The following is a 20413-nucleotide window of genomic DNA, read 5'->3' as shown; positions in this document are numbered from 1 at the left end:
CTGGGTCAGGAAGATACCCTGAAGGGCATGGCAACCCACTCCAGTATTCTTTGCTGGAGAATTCCAAGGACAGAGGATCTGGGTGGGCTACAGTCCATGGGGTCACAAAGAGTGGGTCACGACTGAGTGACTCACACTTGAGGGAAGGAGAATTAAGTGGGAACTGGGAGTAAAACGTGAAAAATAGAACAGATAAAACAAGAAGATTGCACACACAGATGCTGCAAGTTCTACAAGGACAGGGATTCTGATCTCTGCTCAACAAACATTTTCCAAATACATCAACGTGACATGAGTTGAGGAATATGATTCTTGTATCTCTCTATATCCAAGTTCCAATTACTTGGTTGAATCATAGGAAAGTAATTTTTTGTAGGTCACAATTGTCAGCAATTTCATACAATTCACTTTAACAGAAAAGGGCAATTGGAGAATAATTAATTAAAGGTTCTTAGGGAATATAAATAGCCACTGTGAAGACTTGTAGGAGAAAACACAAAAGACAAACCAGATTAGATTCCAGTTTTTCATGATTAATTAAAAATCATATATACTGATATACTGATTATTGTCCTTAAATTTAACTACCCTTAAGACCTAAGTCATCAACACCATTTCCTTACAATATCAGTTATCTATTTTACTAAGCGATGTAACCCTTGCATCTTTTATCATGCTTATCTGTTTTTTCATTGACAATATTTAAACGTGCCTTTTAAAAATCTTTCACTGTTGGAAGATTTTCCAAAACTTAAAGTGTAGTTTATGTAAGATAACTTCTGAAAAGTATCAATTATAGCCACTTTTAAATCTCTTGAAATTATAAGAGGCACTTGTGCCTTCTCTTTTTATTAAACCATTTTATTCTGATTAGAATACAAAAATTTGTACATATTTAATGTATACAAGATGATGAGTTTAGAGATACGTATACACCCATGAAACCATCACCGCAATCAAGTTATAAACATATCTATCCCCTCCAAAAGTTTCCCTCCATCCTACCTATTTGTTTAATGATAAGAACACTTAAAATCTATCCTCTTAGCAAATCTCAGTATTATTAACTATAGGTACTATACTGTAAGTATATAGATCTCTAGGACTTATTTAGCATAACTGAAATTTTATACCCTTAGACTAACACCTCTCCAGCCCCTGGTAACCACCATTCTATTCTTTGCTCCTGTGAGTTTGACTAGTTTAGATTCCTTCTATAAGTGGGATTGTGTGGTATTTGTTCTTTGAAGGCATTTTGTTTGATTTTATAGAAGTAATTGTTCAGAAAACAGAAAAGAGGAAGTGGGAGGAAACTGAAAGTAAGCACGTATGTATTTCCTCTTACCTGTGATTTGGACAATTAATTTTGTAAAATCAGAAACTCCTTAAAATTTATCAAATATACTCTTATTAGGCTTAATTTTTGACTGAGCTAAGCTGAATTACCTCTTAAAACTAAACTTTTTGGAGGTTATTATTAAATTCTTCCCTGAAAACTTTCTCATCATGCTTTATATCAGGGCTCACTATGTCAGGCATCCTTGAGAGAGGTGTTTTTTACTCAACAAATATTCCATATTGAATGGCAAAATGAAATAGGCACTATGCTTCCTAAAAATAAAGCAAAAGGCATAAGGGCAAAACTATATTTTCCTTTGTTGCATTGACTACATTTTTCTTAAGTAGAAAGTCAACTCAAGAAAAACAGACCATAGCTGAAAACTAGCTTTATAATGGGTCAAGGAACTGACTAAAATGATAAATTGAGGGGAAAAAAAAAAAAAAAAAGATGTAGCCTTTGTGATCTCGAGTGAAGCTGTTTCTAGGTGATTTTTGAACTACATTTATTAAATGAAAATCTCTGCTTGCAGCAATAAAATGATACAATCTTTGTTCCATGGGAGTTGATAATCATAAAGGTCAAAAAAAGGCAACCCAACTCACTTTATTTATCTTCAGTATACTTTGTGGGAAATAACTGCTTCGATGGAAATTTTACCTTGACAGTGAAGCGTTTTTTCTTTGGTGGATTCCAAACCATGCCAGTTGAATGAATGAATGCACGCAGAGGAGTTAAGGATGTCACCAGTACATATGCTTTAAGAATTACAGATAAGTCTTTGGCTCTCAAGAGTGTTTCTTGTGGTGCAAGGGCTGTAGTTTGATTCCTAAAAAATACAAAACAAAATTAAAGCTCCATAATTTGGAGTGAGTATGTAATTTGTAAATTACCTCAGCACTTTGTACACCCTATCTTTCACTCCTTGAGCCCCAGCCTTAAGTATATGGGCTTCCCTAAACAAAGGCTAAAATAATACCAAAAATAAGGTTTAAAGATCTTAAAAAATGTTAACATTAGTCACATCTGGTACCATCCCAACAAAAGAGGTACATATAAAAGTTTAGGAAACCCCTGAAATCTTCTTGTTCTGCCCTTATCTACCTTAGCTCTATCTTTTCCTCTACAAGATATTGTTTCTCAGTAGTGGACAGATAATGAAAAGTATGCCAAAATACTTTCCCCACTAATTTGATTCTACTTCTGGTGGCTCAGACGGTAACGTGTCTGCCTACAATGTGGGAGACCCAGGTTCGATCCCTGGGTTGGGAAGATCCTCTGGAGACGGAAATGGCACCCCACTCTAGTACTCTTGCCTGGAAAATCCCATGGACGGAGGAGTCAAGTAGGCTACAGTCTATGGGGTCGCAAAGAGTCGGACACGACTGAGCGACTAAACTTTCACTTTTCACTTTCATAATGCACAGGTGGTGCTAGTGGTAAAGAACCTGCCTGCTAATGCAGGAGACATAAGAGACGAGGGTTCGATCCCTGGGTTGGGAAGATCCCCTGGAGAAGTGAATGGCAACCCACTCCAGTATTCTTGCCTGGAGAATCCCCATGGGCAGAGGAGCCTGGCAGGCTACAGTCCATGAGGTTGCAAAGAGTTGGGCATGACTGAAGCGTCTGAGCATTCATGCCAGCAATAATCTACACCACATGATCATTAAGGGTTAATTTAAGGGATGAAGTTTCAGGAAATACTTCAGTCTAAAAAAGGAAAAAAAAAAAAACACCACTGGTTGAATATTTTGTGATGAAGCAAATAGACTTTCATCATGTGTGTATGTGTGTATGTGTGTTAGTCTCTCAGTCTGTCCTACTCTTTGCAATTTGACTCTATGGACTATAGCCTGCCAGGCTCTTCTGTCCATGCAATTCTCCAGGCAAGAATACTGCAGTGAGTTGCTGTTGCCTTCTCTAGGGGATCTATCTGACCAGGGGATCGAACTTGCGACTCCCGCATTACAGGCAGATTCTTTACCGTCTGAGTCACCATGGAAGCCCACGTCCATCATAAATGGTACCAAAATGTATGTGTGTGTGTGTGTGTGTGTGTGTGTGTGTGAATCTATCAGTCATGTCTGACTCTTTGCTACCCCATGGACTGTAGCCCACCAGGCTCCTCTGTCCATGGAATTCTCCAGGCAAGAATACTGGAGTGGATTGCCATTTCCTTCTCCAACCAAAATGTATAGCTATTTTCTCTTCTGCAGCCTATTTCTGTATTTCAATTATCTAAGTTCGGTCAATGAAAAGAGAGTGTTATTTCATCTTTTGAAGTCTACATAAGCAGAAATACATATGATTCTTCAAATACTAGCTAAAAATTATAAAATGACATGAGGCAAACTGTTTATGCCTTGGATAAGATTATTAAAATCTCTTAGTTTTTCACTGTAATTTATCTACATGACAAAATCATTTCCCTGGAAGCAACTTAAGTAAATTGGTACCCTACAGTTGTTTTCTTAGAGCCCTAAAACAATAACTAGAAAAAAATCATTCAGCCATACTCAAAGACTAAGGCATGTTATTTGAATATAAAATGGAAGTTAAAATTTTATAGTTTCACACTGTCAAGATTTTAAATTCAATTTCCATTAATGTAACTTTCTAGATAAGAGTCCTGTTTACCCGAATGTTTATTTTATGGCAAGAGAGGTTTGAATTAGTCTAGAAGAAAACAGACGGTGGCATTCTTTATTAAGAAGAGATAGTTGAAAATTTATGTAACAGAACCTAAAATTTCAAACATGTAAAACCCCTAGATGTGTCTAGTGCTTTTTTTCTTATTGACTATCTTCTAAAATGCATGCCTGGTGTAACAATTCAAGATGATTAGCTTACAGCTGTTCACGTCTCCAGTCCCCTGGTTTCCACATCTGCGACTTCAGTGTTTTTAAAAGGTGACTTGAAGTCCTCAGCTTTAATTGTATGCTCTGATTCAGACACACAGAAGGGCTCACCAGAAGTCGCAATTCTGGAAAGATTCAAAAGAGCAAAAGACAGTCATTTTATTGTTTCCTTTTGGAGTGACTTCCAAAATAGAGTCTTGCTGTGTTAACCTCCTGGGTCCAAGGGAAACAGGCAGCAAAATTTCTCTCCCTTCTGAATCAAGGTTAGATCCATCAAGCATGAAGGCATGTTTAGACAGGCCTTTGCTTAGTGGTATGTTCTCTTACCATATACTAGTAAAACAATTGTAATAACATTTAAACTTTCTTGCTCAGGAGGGGAAATAGATATAATGTCTCCCTCTCCATCCCCAGGAGGGTCTATCTTCTGTACAGCTAAGAGATGCACTCTTGAATCAGGGAATGGTGGTGTAGGAACTGACTTCTGTTTGTGATGAGAATACTACATAGACAACTTGAGTTGACTTCCTGACAATGCAGTCCTTCAAAAACAGAGTTTGTCATGCTTCTTGACCTTGATAACCTCAAGAAGTGTTTCATTATTTTGTAGAATATTATTTGTGCTTAGTTGCTCGGTTGTGTCCGACTCTTTGAGACCTCATGAACTATATAGCCCACCAGGCTCCTCTCCTCTGTCCATGGGATTTTCCAGACAAGAATACTGGACTGGGTTGCCATTTCCTTCTCCAAGAATATTATTTAGTGAGTTTTTTAAGTGTATAAAAGTAAAAACCAACAATGATGACTTATTTATGAACACATATTGATAGAAGGTAATTCTGTATATCCATATCAGCATATACAGAATTACCTTATACTTCTTAATGGTTTGGGTGTTCCATTTAATGAATATATTTAATTTAACCATTCCCTTATTGCTGTGTATTTAGATTATTTTTGTAATGTTTTTTTTTCTTCTATTTCAAAAATACCATAATGAACACTCTTAACATCTAATCTGGTGTACTTTTACAAGTTTATCTAGGGATGAATTCAAATCTATATGTGTAATTGTTGGGTCAATGGGTAAATGCATTGTAAATTTGATCAACATTACTCAATTGCCTTCTAAAAAGGTTGCCCCAATTTCACTCTCTCCAACAGCATATTAAAAGTTGTTGTTTCCTTACTGCCAGGTCACAGAGCTTTATTTTTAAATTATACAATTTATCTAGCTCCCCAAATAGAATAAAGCCTTTAAATCATTTCGCCCCTCGTGCATGTTTCATCAATACTAACACAGTCTAATTTAAAATACTTCATGCTCTTAAGTAAAAGTCAGCAGAAGTCAAGCTGTTCAATGTATTCCCATATCTCATTATTTAGCACAGTGTGATCTTTCTCAAAAAATGATAGCCTGTTTGTAAGAGTTCCTTATTAATGAAGTTCTAATATATCATAATAAAGGAAATATTCAAATTGCTTGTTTCTGGAGGTGACAAATGAAGAGCCATTAAGGTAATTTCTTTCCCTGAGCATCACAACTACAAGAGAGTTTAAGCATTAATACAGTCCTTTACCTTTGCAGTAAGATAATAGGTGTTCTTACCCCCGACCCTCAACCCCCCACAACTAAATAGACATGGGTGGTTCAGTGGTAGAATTCTCACCTGCTATGCAGGAGGCCAGGGTTCAATTTCCGGCCCATGCAGCTACAGGGGGCCCTTGGGCTTCCCAGGTGGCTCAGATGGTAAAGAATCTGCCTGCAAAGTAGGAGGCCTGGGTTTGATCCCTAGGTCAGGAAGTTGTCCCCCAGAGAAGGAAATGGCAACCCACTCCAGTATTCTTGCCTGGCGAATTCCATGGGCAGAGAAGCCTGGCGGGCTACAGTCCAGGTTGCAAAGAGCTGGACATGACTAAGTGACTAACAGCTTCACTTTCCCTTTTACCTTTGCTACCAGGAAGCACAGCACAAGTTTGAAGTCCAAGCAGAGGTGACTTTGAAAAACCTAAACATATTAAGTGTTTCACCAAGGTAGGAGCTCAATGGTTTGAAGAAGTAGTCAGCAAATATGTCAAAAGAATACATGATTTCATGTCATCTTAGTTCAAGTGGAGAAGCCTAAACATGTAGTTGAAGAAATCCAATGTAGGAACTGCCAAGAATATGTCAAATTTCCAAATCAGCCCCTGAAACTGTGATTGAGTAATCAAATTGAATATTGACTAAAGTAAATTTTACCTTTTGTGATATATATATATATATATATGTATATATGTGTGTATATATATATATATATATATAAGACATTCCATTATATCATTCCAGGTTTGGAGGTTACTTTGAACAATTCTAAAACAAAAATCAAACAAAAATCCCCACAACTCTAATTAGACCTCCCCCGACACCTAAAATTATTTCATTTCCCTTGATTACAGCTAAAAATTAAAAATAAGTTCCATCAATATATTTTAAAACTGCAACTACATTTTATCAAGCTTTAATAAATATGTGTGGAAGCTTTAAGTATCCTAAGTTTTTGTTTAACAGAGTCAAAAATTTGTTGGTAGTCACTATAACCTATAATGTTATGGCATGTGTGCTAAGTGGCTTCGTGTCTGACTCTTTATGACCCCCATGGACCGTAAACGTAGCCCACCAGGTTCCTCTGTCCATGGAATTTTCCAGGCAAGAATACCGGAGTGGGTAGCCATTTCCTTCTCCAGGGTATCTTCTTGACCCAGGGATCAAACCTGGGCTTCCCGCACTACCGGCAAATTCTTTACCATCTGAGCCACCAGAGAAACTCAAAACCTTATTGGGCATATCTGTCAAGGTCTTCTCAATAGACCAGTTCAATCACTTATTTAAATATTCCCTTCCCCTTATCCTTTGACCCTCAAACATGCAGAGGAGCCTAGAAGTCTCCTACCAACAATGTCAAAACCAGCTTCTGGGTTTGGAAGGAATTTGGGAGATGAGGTGCTATTTAGTCTTCTAAATGGCCTTGTAGTTCATTAACGTGCTTATTTTCAGAAAGTAATTAAATACTGAGGGCTCAGTGTCCAATTTTCAGGTTTTGCTACCTCACACTTTGAGTTCTCAATGGGTAGCAGATACAGATGTGAAGTATCATACATGCTCTTATCTATTGACTATTCTTGGCTAATCGGAAAGAGTGCTGAAGCCATAACTTGACTGCTCACTTAAGACTGCTCTTTCATACATTCTAATATCTGGTTGTCTGGGTCCTAAGTACCTGCTGACTTTTGTGTTGCTTTCTGTAAAGGAAGATTAAACTTGGGGTTTCATTTTACTTCTTACCAACCAATGATTAATGGGCTTGTGACACTGTCAAGGAGTCTTCTAGAATACAGGATGTCATTCTCCAGGAATCTTTTGAACTTCCCACATCACAGACCATAAGACTGATACAAGTATGCAATAAATATCTGTTGTAGCAATGAACTAGTTTGGGGAGGGGATGGTGTTAAGCTAATGTGCAGTTGGAGAACAATGAGCATTTTAATGTATTAAAAAGATTTTATTTGGTTATTTATTCTTTCACTTCTATGTGGCATGTAATTACATACATCATAGGCAAAGACTAAACACTGGAAACACTTGTACTAGCAAAGATTAGCTGCCAAATTTACACTGTTTGATTTAATGTTTTACCCCGTGGCTAATAATGAATAGGAAAGTGATAGTGAAAGTGTAATTATATTTCACAAGTGTTTAAATATTGTCTTGCATTTCATATTAGGAAGCTAAATTTAGCCAGTAATTTCTTACTTTAAAACTTCTAGCGAAGATAAAAGCCCTTAATTAACAATTAACAATTGGTTTTGAGATTAGAAGTGTAGATAAGTATTTATGAATGTATTCACTGTTCTTCCTGCAGGAGGGCGTTTACAAGGCTTACTCCTTAGCTTGCAAGATAGGCTCAGAACTTTCATGTACAGCAAATTTAAACAGAACAATTGATATATGTACAAGCTAAAGTCATAACCAGGAAATGACTCTATCAGTCAGGGCACGGGGAGAAAACAGATGGATGACAGTCAAAGGAATAAGCCAAGACACTACCAGAGACTAACTAACCAAAATAGATAATCAACAAGGGCCTACTGCAGAGCACAGGGAATTCCATTAATACTCACTACTCTATAACAGGGCTTCCCATGTGGCACTAGTGAAAAAAAAAAAAAAAGCACTTGCCAATGCAGGAGACAAAAGAAACTCGAGTTTGATCCCTGGGTTGGGAAGATCCTCTAGAGAAGGGTATGGCAGCCCACGCCAGTATTCCTGCCAGGAGAATCCCATGGACAGAGTAACCCAGTAGGCTATAGTCCATAGGGTCGCAAAGAGTCAGACATGACTGAATCAACTTAGCATGCACACACTCTGTAATAATCTGTATGGGAAAAGGATCTGAAAAAGAACTAGATGAATGAATGTGTGTAACTAAATCACTTTGCTTTTCACCCGAAACTAACACAACACTGTGAATCAACTATGTGTGCGTGTGTGCTCAGTTGCTTTAGTCATGTCCTACTCTTGGCGACCCCATGGATTGGAGCCCACCAGGCTTCTCTGTCTGTGGAATTCTCCAGGCAAAAATACTGGAGTGGGTTGCCGTGCTCTCCTCCAGGGGATCTTGCCAACCCAGGAATCAAACCCTTTGACATCTCCTGCATTGGCATGTGGGTTCTTTATCACCAGCACCACTTGGGGAGCCTGAATCAAGTATGCTCCAATATAAAATTAAAAAGAGAGACTATCAAAGAAAGAGTTGATAACAAAAGCAAGAGTAGAGTTGCAAGAAAAAACGCCAGGCAGTGAAGCTCCCAGGGCTGAACACAGAAGCTCTTACCACCCCTAGCCCAGGAGGGAGCCGATTACAGACCCAGGAAAAAGGCACAGCTGCGGGAGAGGACACAGAGAAGCAAGAGTGAGGGCCACAGGGAGAAGTACCCAGGCACTTCCAAGTCAGGGTCCTGCAGGGAAGCAGCCAGGGAATAAATGCTCTCCCCGTGAGCTCTGGTCTCCACTGGCAGGGATGGTTCTTCTCTCACCATCTCAACATGGTGTTCGTTAGAGTGGTGTGATTTGCTACGATCTCAGCAGGACACTGTACCACTGGGGCAGCTCCAGTGGGGGGCAGAGACAGACACCTCAAGGTGAACGGTCTCAGGGCAAGAGGCCTCGTAGGAGCAGAGCCTCCGAACCCATGCTGAGCACAGGAAGCCATAAAGAGAAGATCACCGGCAGACAGCCAAGGGACCGGCTGCGCCTTGTAAGGAAGGGGCCATTCCATAAGGAAGGCTTTCGGGAAGGGTTTTGTTTGCTTTTTCCACACAAACTGAACCCGGGCCTGAGAAGATATGGGTGAAACCCATAAAGACACCTGTTCTAAATTGTCCAGCTCACTGTAATTAAGTTGCTAACCAATATATTTTTTTTAACTTTTCAAATGATATTCCAAATAACATTTATTTTAAAAATTCTAATTCTTGTCTATAAATGGGTTCTTATTCATCGGTTATATGACCATGAGATAATTCCTTAAGTTTTCTAAGTTCTGTGTCTTTATGTGAAAAATGAGAATAATAAAAGTAATGTTAAAAAGAAGAACCTACCTCATATGGATGCTGAAAGGATTAAATACAGAATTTCCTTTAAAGTCCTTTGCAGAGCACTGGGCATATGTTAAATGTTCAAAAAAACATGCTAAATAGCTACTGGTTGTAGTAGTTTAGTACAATCTTTTTCTATAGCATAGAAAACCTGTTTGTCACTTTGGAAGCTTCGAAGTATAATTAAAATGCTATTCTTTTTGAATTCATCCAACACTAAGGGGTTCTCACCACTGCTGGCTATCTGAAAAAGGCTAATCTATTAAATTTTCTTTTATATGATTCTTAAACATCTGACATTTCACATTAGTTAAGAACAAAGCAGAAGTATGCGTAATAAGCACAAATATGTAGTCTAAAATTAAACACAGCAGCCTTACTGAAGAAGGCCTATAAACACACGTGCAACTTTCAGTGACTTTCCTCAAGTTTAGCATTGCAGTTGCCCAGTAAAGCTGTTAAAGGAGTTCTTTATTAAGGATAGGTTTCCATAGATGGGGTAAACCGAGGGCTAACCCAGTTACTACAATATTTATGTCTGTTCTGTATTTTGTTCAGGAAAAGACTTTTGCAAACAACCAGTACAAGGAGTTCTTAGTCAACAGAAACAGATCTTAGTTAACAGATTTATTACACATAAATAAAACTCCCTAAACAATTCGTGACACATGGATGAAACTCCCTGGACTATTTCAGACCTACACTTGAACTTAAATGCTATAATCTGAGGATTTATATTACTTCAAACACATCAATTCCTTAACACAATTTTACTTTTATTTTAAGCAAGTGGCATTAGCTAAAGAGTACCTTTGAGAAAATAGATATACCAAACACATAAAGGCATGATTAATACATAATTCTAGGCTGAAGTCAGGCAACTCAAAATTCCTGTTTTGAGACCTGACATTATTATATTATTACCTATGTGGTTTTGATACCAATAGTTGACACTCTATATTTTCAGTATATCTTTCCTCTGTTTGTTACTACATAAGGGTGTCAAACCACAAATACAAATGGCATAGTAATTCAATACAGTACTTTTTTGGGGTAAAGAATAACTTTCACTTTATTTTATAGGAAATGAGATGCAGTCCACATCCTGATGTTAAGTGGAGACACAATCTGAGCCATAAAAATGACCAGATCAATTTCAGAGTAATGTACTTTAACGGAATAGTCATTGCATAAAGTTTCCACCAACTAACCAATCAATCAATCAACTGCTTACTGAGAATTCAGTAAAGTAAATGCAAGCCATAAATGCCCTCCTTTCTGTTCTTTTTCAGTGGAAGTGTCAAAGTCATGCAATTCTACAAAAATAATTTTCCCCATGGACTGCTCTGTGTGTTGACCAGGACAACATAAAAACCTTGAATTCTGCTCATTTTCCTTGGTAATAAAAGCTATGCCGAGACTATAATTTCAATTTTCTTGCATGTGACTTCACTGCAATGACCAAACAGCATGAAAGACTATTTTCTTACCTTATGGCAACTTAATTTGCTTTGATGCTTTTCTACATAAATTTTCCAGGGGAAAAGAAAAGGGAAGAAAATACTTTACTACTTCAGTAAGACCAAAGATGAATAATTTGGCATAAATCAGTGAGCATCATTAATAACAATTTGAAACACAACCTCCAACAAATATTAGTACCTAGAGTGCAACAAATATGATAATAGAGTAGCTGTCTAAGCCCGCTCACTGTGAAAATAAGTTAATCACTTTATTAATATTAAACTTTTTCTCAGGAACATTTTCTGGAGTAAATGATGAAACTTTATTGATATCATCTACATCAGAATAAGTAATGACTTATTAGAGGTTTGTAACAGTGATTCAAAATTCTTTTTAAGTATATTGAAGTCAATCTAAATTTAAATGTAATACACAAACACAGTGAGTCATTGTGCCTATTTTAAATGAAACCATGCATTAACATAGCTCTTCTTTAATGGCAACTTCACAGACCAACTCCATCTTCAATTTTCACCCTATATTTTTGGTATAATAAAGAATACATGATATTTCTATCAATTTCTTCTCTATTCCTATAGTATTTACAGATAAACTTATTATATGTGAACCAGTACATATTTAAAATATCAATATTTTCATAATATCTGACTCCAAGAGTGAGACAAATACAGAACATGCAGAAACTAGAGGCAATTGCCCACATGAAACCTAATGAGGGCCAGAGGTCCCAATGCCAGAAATAGGTCAAGAACATGGCAATACGTCAGAAAAGATTTCTGGTTATGACACTGAAAAAATATATCCCAAAGTAACCATTTTGTTCCCAGGTTCTTTCCCTCCAATTAATCAGCAATATGATTGGAGTCTGTGGCTGTCAGTTTTAGCTGGGTGACACAGGAGTCCACTCTTCATAGATGAGGACACAAACAGACAAGGGTCAGAAGCCAGGCAGAACCTGATCAGAGTTTCTGGGAACTGTCTCAGTTCCACCCTGAGCTGGTTAAGCCCATCAGCCAGATACATTTGGCCTATTTTGCATCTTTGGGGCCTCCCTGGTGGCTCCGTGGTAAGGAATCCGCCTGCAATGTAGGAGTCGTGGGTTCAGTCACTGGGTCGGGAAGATTCCCTGGAGGAGGAAATGGCAACCCACTACAGTATTCTTACCTGGAGAATTCCGCGGACAGAGGAGCCTGGCGGGCTACAGGAGCCTTTGCACAAAGCAGCCTTTGTGCAAAGGAGCCTTTGCGACCTTGCAAAGAGTCAGACACAACAGAGTGACTGAACTAACCAAAGCGGGGAAGAGTCTTCATATCTGAAATGTTAAGTAACTTTTGATCTTTAAATATGTTAATTAGGTGATTAATTTTGAATTCTTCCCCCTAAACTCTCTACTCTGGATAGAATTCAGGCCAGGACATTAAACTCAAATAACTATTTTCTAATACAAGAATACTCTTCATGTTTTCTCCATACATCTCTCATCTTTTGTACTGCCAACATGCTTCTAGCATATGTGTGCATGTGTGTATTATATTATAGGTATTACCTAATTTATATATGTGACATTTAATATATAACATAAATACATATTTGTATTACATAAAATATTAGTTCTATATACATCTATTATTTTTCAGAGATTTAATACACTCTAACTCAGACTACAGAGTTTTCACATCAGCATTTTATTTCAATTAACACCACTCGTTTGCATGTTCCTGTAACAGCAATCCCAGACTGAACTTCTAGGTCTAAACTGCTACGTGTTGTTGCTGTTGTTTAGTTGATAAATCACATCCAACTCTTTGCAATCCCATGGACTGTAGCCTGCCAGGCTCCTCTGTCCATGGGATTTCCCAGGCAAGAACACTGGAGTGGGTTGCCATTTCCTCCTCCAGGGGATCTTCCTGACCCAGGGATCGAACCCATATCTCCTGCATTGCAGGCGGAGTCTTTACCACTGAGCCACCAGGGAAGGCCAAGCTGCTATTTATACTTTAAATAGGTGGGTAGTGGATACTAAGTCATTTATATTTTGCTATTTTGTATGAAACACAATAAATGTTTTAGGGAAAACAATTCTCTGGCAGCCAATAATATCTCAGTCATTTTCAATAAATTAGGATGGGAAGTTATTGCTTTAAAAATTTCTGTGATCTATGGTATCACTCAGGGGTTCAAAGTCATGAAATGACAGTCATACTCTCTGCTAGAGTTTGACTCTGTAGACTCAGTCAATGGAAGCTGAATCAAAAGCTTGGATTGTAAGCAGTGGAAAACATTCAAGCTCATTTTAAGTCTAAAGAATTCAAGCTATCTTTAAGTAAAGGGAAAAAGAATGAGTAACAGTGAAAAAAATATCAAAGTATAGGTTTTATGTTCCTCTTTTCCCCTCTAAGAGAGAATGATACATGCTAATTTGGGAACCAAGTTTGTAAGGTTGTTTGAAGTAATGGGAAAAAAATAAATTGATCTTTAATCGATATAAATGAGTCAGAAAGAGAAGAGTGAAAAAAGAGACCAACAAGGAGAGAGGATGTACAGGATGGGTTTTGGTGAGCTGACAGGGTTGCCTAGGGAAAAAAAAAAGAGGGTTATAAAAGCAGAATTTGGCAGAAATTTCACTGTGTGTTGAGTAAGGCTAATTCCCCTTTGGCTGCCACTTTGTCCCTAGATCTCCTTCCCTCCAAAAAAAGGTACTGAAAAATTTAAATTACGCCTTGAGGTTTATTTACAAATAAACTGTGTTATTGTTGGAGGGGGTGTTTTATTTGTTTGCTTACCACAACATAATGCTCAGCATTCTCTCCAAGGGGCCATTTTTCCCGGGCCCCCTGCCATGCCCAGGGCCAAGGTCAGGCCCCTTCGGCCCAGTTGGCTGCTGGGGCGGACCACTGACAGAAAGGCAGGCGAGCAAAATCTGATTTAGAGAAAAAGTACTTGAGGTCTCTATTAGGAGAAAAGTTGAACTTAAGAGCGTTCATTCAATTTCGTAGATCTAGAGTGAAAAGTGACAGAAGTTCACAGCCGCTATCACCCACCGAATGATTAGCAATTCAGGTTTTCAGCTCGCTGCCTCACACTCACTCACCCCGCCTCCAGCTTGCCACTATGGGCGGATTTCTCAGAATGCTGCGTTAATTCAGCATTTTCTTCAAGAAATCTGGCTTTTATTTACCAAATTGCTTATACCATTCACAGTATCCACTGGTCTCAGGAGCTTCAGGTGACATTAAGGCACATATTTCTGACTAGAAATTTTCAAAATTCACGTGAGACACTAGGATTTGGGGGTGTTTTTTCAGTTTTGCTTCCCTCGTGAGCTATATTCCATATAATTAAGGACTTTTCACCCACTAAATGGCTTAAAATGTTGTTCCAGTAGTTTACAAACATGAAAATATTCTATTAAAATCTGTCTTAAAGGTAAAATTTCTCTTAATTAAAAGAGTACACCTGGTACTTTGCTTATTTTGCTCTTGGCATAACACATGTAGATTTACTAATAAATCATGTAACTGGAAAATTTTAAATATCACTGTGGGTGGTATCTTTGCTTTTTATAGCCTTCTATGAATATAGTTTAAAGTTCTCTCCCTTCAATGACACAAGCTTTTCTAAAACTGGCTGTTGAATGACCTACAGAGGACAAAGAGAAGGCATCTAGAAAAAGAAACATTACAAAATACTGAGCTGAAAAGATAAATTAGGCATAATCAGTTTACTTAACTACATAATCTTTCTCTTTTTCTTCTTAATTCTGTATTTAGAAACAAAGTAAATACTCCTGCAGTATTGGAACACAAGAATATAAATATAAATATTATAGCTTTATATTTGAAGGATAATTGCAGCCCTATTTCCATATTCTGTTCAAGAGAAATATTTCAGGTACAGTCATAACACTGTTAGAACTCAATGATGTTAAACATAACCATCCAAACCCCCAAAAACAGGAAAAGAAAAGACACCCACTTTTCTTTGTTGTTCTCTGAAACCATATAGTCAACAAGGGATGACAAGAATTCAATCTGGTTATTATTTATGAGCATATTGGAGTTTTAGTGTGACACCAATCTGAATTCAACTAGGAATTCACCATGTATGGCCTTGATTGGAAGAACCATTGGTGAGGCTCAATAGTAAGAAAACTGTCCTAAAGAAGAAAGAGTGGATGGAAGAGAAGGCCAAGGATAATAGGATGACATGAAAGAGGCAGGGCAGCATTTAGTATGTTGCTCCAATATTCCATAGGGCTTACTTCCACCCCAGGTTTCATGTCAGAAGCTAAAACAACACTGAAAAAAAAATGTTTTTTCAGTGAGAGTGTAACATTCCATGCAACAGAAAAAAAATATAATGCAAAGAAAGATTTTGACTATTTATTTATTTATTTTTACTACTACTCAGTTTAGTGTTGACTTATTCTGGCTTCTGAGAACACCAGTGGACTTTCAGCCAATGGACAAGACAGTGACTGGTACGCGGGACATGGCCCCAATCGTTTCAGCAGCAGCCAGAGGAGAAGCAGGCACCACATGAACCTCAGGATCCCTGACACTGGGCATGGGACAGCACAGACAATGGCAGGTGCAACTGCAGCCTCTTCCATGTGGAACTCTGGTGGTAGGACACCTTTGGTGCGTGTGACCAGTGGTGTACACTGGCAGCAGAGGACCATAGGGCAACAGAAGTACAGTAACGAGTGGATGTGGTATCAAGTGTAAGAGGATTGAGTTCATGAGCACATATGATACACCCTCTGAGACAAAGGGGGCATTTGAGGCCATCACAGTGATTGCAAATGCTACTGAAATTTAATGGATGAGGGTTATAAAGGCTAGCTCTCTGCATGTCTAGGATAAGGCCGATATTTATTTGGAATGCATTGGTAAGGTGCAGAGCCCAATGCTTGTTTGAATAATTAGATGTCTATTCTCATGGGCCAGGGCACATACCGCAACACCTGCTGCTATGATGAGTATCACTCTGTGCAAAACAATACATTCTCCCCTATCCCATATCACTTTTGAATGTCTTGCTGGACACCGATATGGACTAAAAGGCTGTTGGTAATTATTTGAACCTAGATCTTGACTCCAGTTTATGTATAAGCCCTAGGCATTTTACCCAATTTCAATATACACTGAATTTTTCAGGAATGCAATTTCATAGTCAAGCAAAGGAACACTATACTCTGTTTTGCTTGTGACTTTCTCAAGAGCAATACCAATAGCAATGTGATGCATGGAATCTTGGTTTCCTTACGATATTAACTGAACCAATCTGAATTTGCACCTGTCACATTCAGGGAGAATCAAAATAAAAGGGGGAGCACTTGACTATTTCATTACACTTTAAGATATCATTATGCCTAAATATTTACATATTGGACTTCCCTGGTGGCTCAGTGGTAAAGAACCTGCCTGCCAGTGTAGGAGACCCAAGAGATGTAGGTTCAATCCCTGGGTCGGAAAGATCCCCTGGAGGAGGGCATGGCAACCCACTCCAGTATTCCTGCCTGGAGAATCCTATGGACGGAGGAACCTGGCTGGCTGCAGTCCATAGCGTTGCAAAGCGCTATGGTCCATAGCGACACAACTGAAGCCGTTGAACACAGCACCAACATTTACATATTACATTACAAATTGTTATACTACAAAGCACTTTCCATTTGGGCTTCCTAGGTGGCGCTAGTGGTAAAGAATCTGCCTGCATTACAAGAGACAAGAGTTTGATCTCTGGGTTAGGAAGATTTCCTGAGGAAGAAAATGGAAATCCACTCCAATATTCTTGCCTGGGAAATTCCATGGACAGAGGAGCCTGGCGGGCTAAGTCCATGGGGCCACAAAGAGTCAGACATGACTGAGCACATGAGCACTTTCCTTCTATTTGCCCATTACATTAAGGATTGTTGAAATTACGTGTATAGGTTAGTTATAGACACTTCCTTCTAGATCAACAAGAAATCAATAAATAAATTTATCAAAAAAGAATGTGAGGTCAGATAGGAATGAATGAAAAGATTGTTTTAGGATGATCTAAAAGTGACTGGAAGCAGGATTTTGAGAGAAGGGGGCTGAAGATGGTGAGTGTAGGTGGACGCAAAGAAATATTTTTGTGACCATTTTAAGAACCTAGCTTTATTCCCAGGTTAGTGAATCCTAAAAAACATGGGTCTCACCAACTAGATAAGAGGACTTGTTGGTAGTACTTATCAACTAATATTTATGGAGATGCTTATTAAATACTTAACATTTGTGGGTTGCTGGCTTGTGTGAGAGGCATTATTCCAAGTACTTTACATGTAGGAACTCTTATCCTTTTACCAATCCCCAGAGGCAAAATCATTATTGTCCTTACAGTGCAGACAGAAAACTGAAGCATAGAGAAGGTAAGAAACTTGCCCAAGGACAGTGGGCTATTAAGAGGCCAAGAAGGGATTCGCACACACGCAGCCAGATTCAGTCTGCTCTTGCCACTCCCCAGCAGCAGATGCACAATCAGGTCAAAGCAATTACTTCCTCTGAAAACCATTTTCGAGAACCATTAATCCACAGAAATCATATATCACCCACAAAACATAATTTGGTTCTACTTACATTTATTAATTTCACATCCCCAGAATGGTGCTTTATAAACCCTTCTGGCAGCACAACCAGTGAATTCTAAAAGCCCTCCCTTGAAGGTCAGAAGAGTAGCCTTAAACAGCCAGGACAATTAATACTTGGTCCTTCCACATGGCCCGAGGTGGTCACTATCATTCCAGAGGCCCAGACCTCAGGTTGGTGGTACACCCACATCTGAGTTGCCCTGAGCCCCAGACCTATGGCTGCGGTATGAAGTTTGCCACAGTAAAATTTCTAGTTAGCCTAAAAATGGTTGTGGATGGTTTGAGGAGCTGACCCTGAGTGGGCACATCAGATAAAAGGTAACAGAAGAAAGGTAAAGAAGACCCTCAGAGGATGATATGGTTGGATGGCATCACCGACTCAACAGACATGAATGTGAGTAAACTCTGGGAGACAGTGAAAGACAGGGCAGCCTGGCATGCTGCAGTCCATGGGGTTGCCTAGAGTCGGACACAACTTAGCCGCTGAACAACAACAAAAAGAACCCTCAAGAGAGAAAGTGCCAGTGAGTGATGACAACCTGAGCTTTTGACTCTCCGAGGGCTCTCAATTCCCGTCTGTTACTGAGTTCCCAATTAAAAGGCTAAAACAACAAAAAAGACTAAAAGAAAAAACTATTTCCCACCTGCAGCAAATTCACTTAACATGTCCTTATATGTAAATATTATGGTAAATAAGAAATTACAAGAATTGTGTTAGTGGATCAAATAATAATAATAAAATGGTAAACAAGTTCTCTTTTCACTAGACCCAGGTATTAGGCTTTCTTAAATAGTTCCTTTCTTACGTTCTTGCATTATAAAAGATAGGCTTAAAATATAGTATTGCAGCTCAAGCTTATTACAAAAGGTAGTGCGTGGTAACTAAGATATGGATCTTCGCCTTTCCAGCTGTGTATGTAGCTCAGACATTCTTGGAGCTTCCAATCCTTTATCTAAAGAAGATACGTTAGTATTTGCCCCACAGATGCTTACAGAGGGTTAAAAGAGTAAGCAGATAACGTGCTTGACACGGCAACTAGCACATAATACGTAAAGAATTAGTGTTACTACATGTTATTATTTGAAGGTAATTTATTTATAATATAACCTTGGGGCATAAATCATGAAGACCCAGTGTATTTATAAAACAAACACAAAACTAGTACTAATCCTGTTGATCTGTACTCAACCTCTAACTTTAGATAATACTTAAGCATAAATAGTCTTTCTTTTCATCAGAATGTCTCTAAAAAGAACAATATATATTGCTGTGACAGTTTTATGTCCATCTGAAAAGCTGAACATCTCATTCAATTTTCCTCTCCAAATCGATTCATGGATATCTTGAGTAATACAGAAATAATGCCTTACATAATACTTTTATAGATTACAACACATATTCTTCTATAAAGCATTTTCATGACAATTCTGTGAAGAAAGAATGGTCAGTAAAATTGTTTCCTTCTTACAAGTCCAAAAATGAGGCACAAATGGGCTACATACTTTTCCCAGGGTCACATTACTATAGGTCATAACTGGGTGCATTTCTTCTCATATGAAGACCACAGGACTCCTGACTTGAAGGCTGAAGGTTAGAATTCTTCTGATCTCTTAGGCTAAGATTCTTACCAGTATTTATGAGCATCTTATGAAGATTCAGAAATGAATGAGGCAAGATAGTCCTTCAAAAGACTCTCTCAGCTAATGTGGCTAAATTACCTACTTTTGTCTATTTAGGGGTAAGTTGACCCTTCCATAAGCTACACATTTTCTTCTGAAACGACCATCAACACTGGGACTGTACTGCTGCTATGATTCTCTGCATACTAAGTCGCTTCAGCTGTGTCTGACTCTTTGCCACCCTGTGGACTGTAGCCTGCCAGGTTCCCCTGTCCATGGGATTCTCCGGGCAAGAATACTGGAGTGGGTTGCCATGCCCTTCTCCAGGTGATCTTCCTGACCCAGGGATGGAACCAACATCTCTTGGGTCTCCTGCATTAGCAGGCGGGTTCTTCACCACTAACACCACCTATGACTATGAAAGTGAAGTCGCTCAGTCGTGTCTTGACTCTTTGTGACCCCATGGACTGTAGCCTACAAGGTTCCTCCATCCATGGAATTTTCCAGGCAAGAATACTGGGGTGGGTTGCCATTTCCTTCTCCAGGGGATCTTCCCCACCCAGGGATTGAACCCGGGTCTCCTGCATTGCACAGATGTTTTTACCATCTGAGCCACGAGGGAAGCATTATGACTCTATGGTATTAAATGCCTTAGAAGAAAAGAGAAAGTTCCATATTTTACTGTTAGATGGAGGTAACAGAAGTTAAAAAAAAAAAAAAGTCCCCAAAGTGTGAGTCACAGGATTTGAATGGGATTTACCATAAAATAAGAGTCTGTGCATCTCTTCCAGACAGAAGCACACCCAACCCATCATCAAAGAGTAAAGCATATTCCCAAATGATCCTATTCATTCAGTT

General features: G+C 38.6%; 1 protein-coding gene across 7 annotated transcripts in view; it reads right to left on the bottom strand.

The window, feature by feature from the left end:
• The window catches only part of CPED1 (cadherin like and PC-esterase domain containing 1), a 328209-nt gene that overhangs the window by 204222 nt on the left and 103574 nt on the right, over positions 1-20413 (bottom strand). For all 7 annotated transcript variants that reach the window (XR_011566295.1, XM_070788065.1, XM_070788061.1 and 4 more), the window contains 2 exons: positions 4190-4322; positions 2000-2168 (listed from right to left, as the gene is read on the bottom strand). Coding sequence is in view for 6 of the 7 variants with exons in the window: in XM_070788065.1 (XP_070644166.1) it covers positions 2000-2168; positions 4190-4322 (302 nt within the window). In the remaining variant the exon portion in view is untranslated. The remainder of the gene's footprint in view (positions 1-1999; positions 2169-4189; positions 4323-20413) is intronic.

Source organism: Bos indicus, chromosome 4 (assembly GCF_029378745.1).
Source record: "Bos indicus isolate NIAB-ARS_2022 breed Sahiwal x Tharparkar chromosome 4, NIAB-ARS_B.indTharparkar_mat_pri_1.0, whole genome shotgun sequence".
Lineage (NCBI taxonomy): Eukaryota > Metazoa > Chordata > Mammalia > Artiodactyla > Bovidae > Bos > Bos indicus.
The sequence above is the reverse complement of the archived record's forward strand: the minus strand, read 5'-3'. Positions and strand labels throughout refer to the sequence as shown.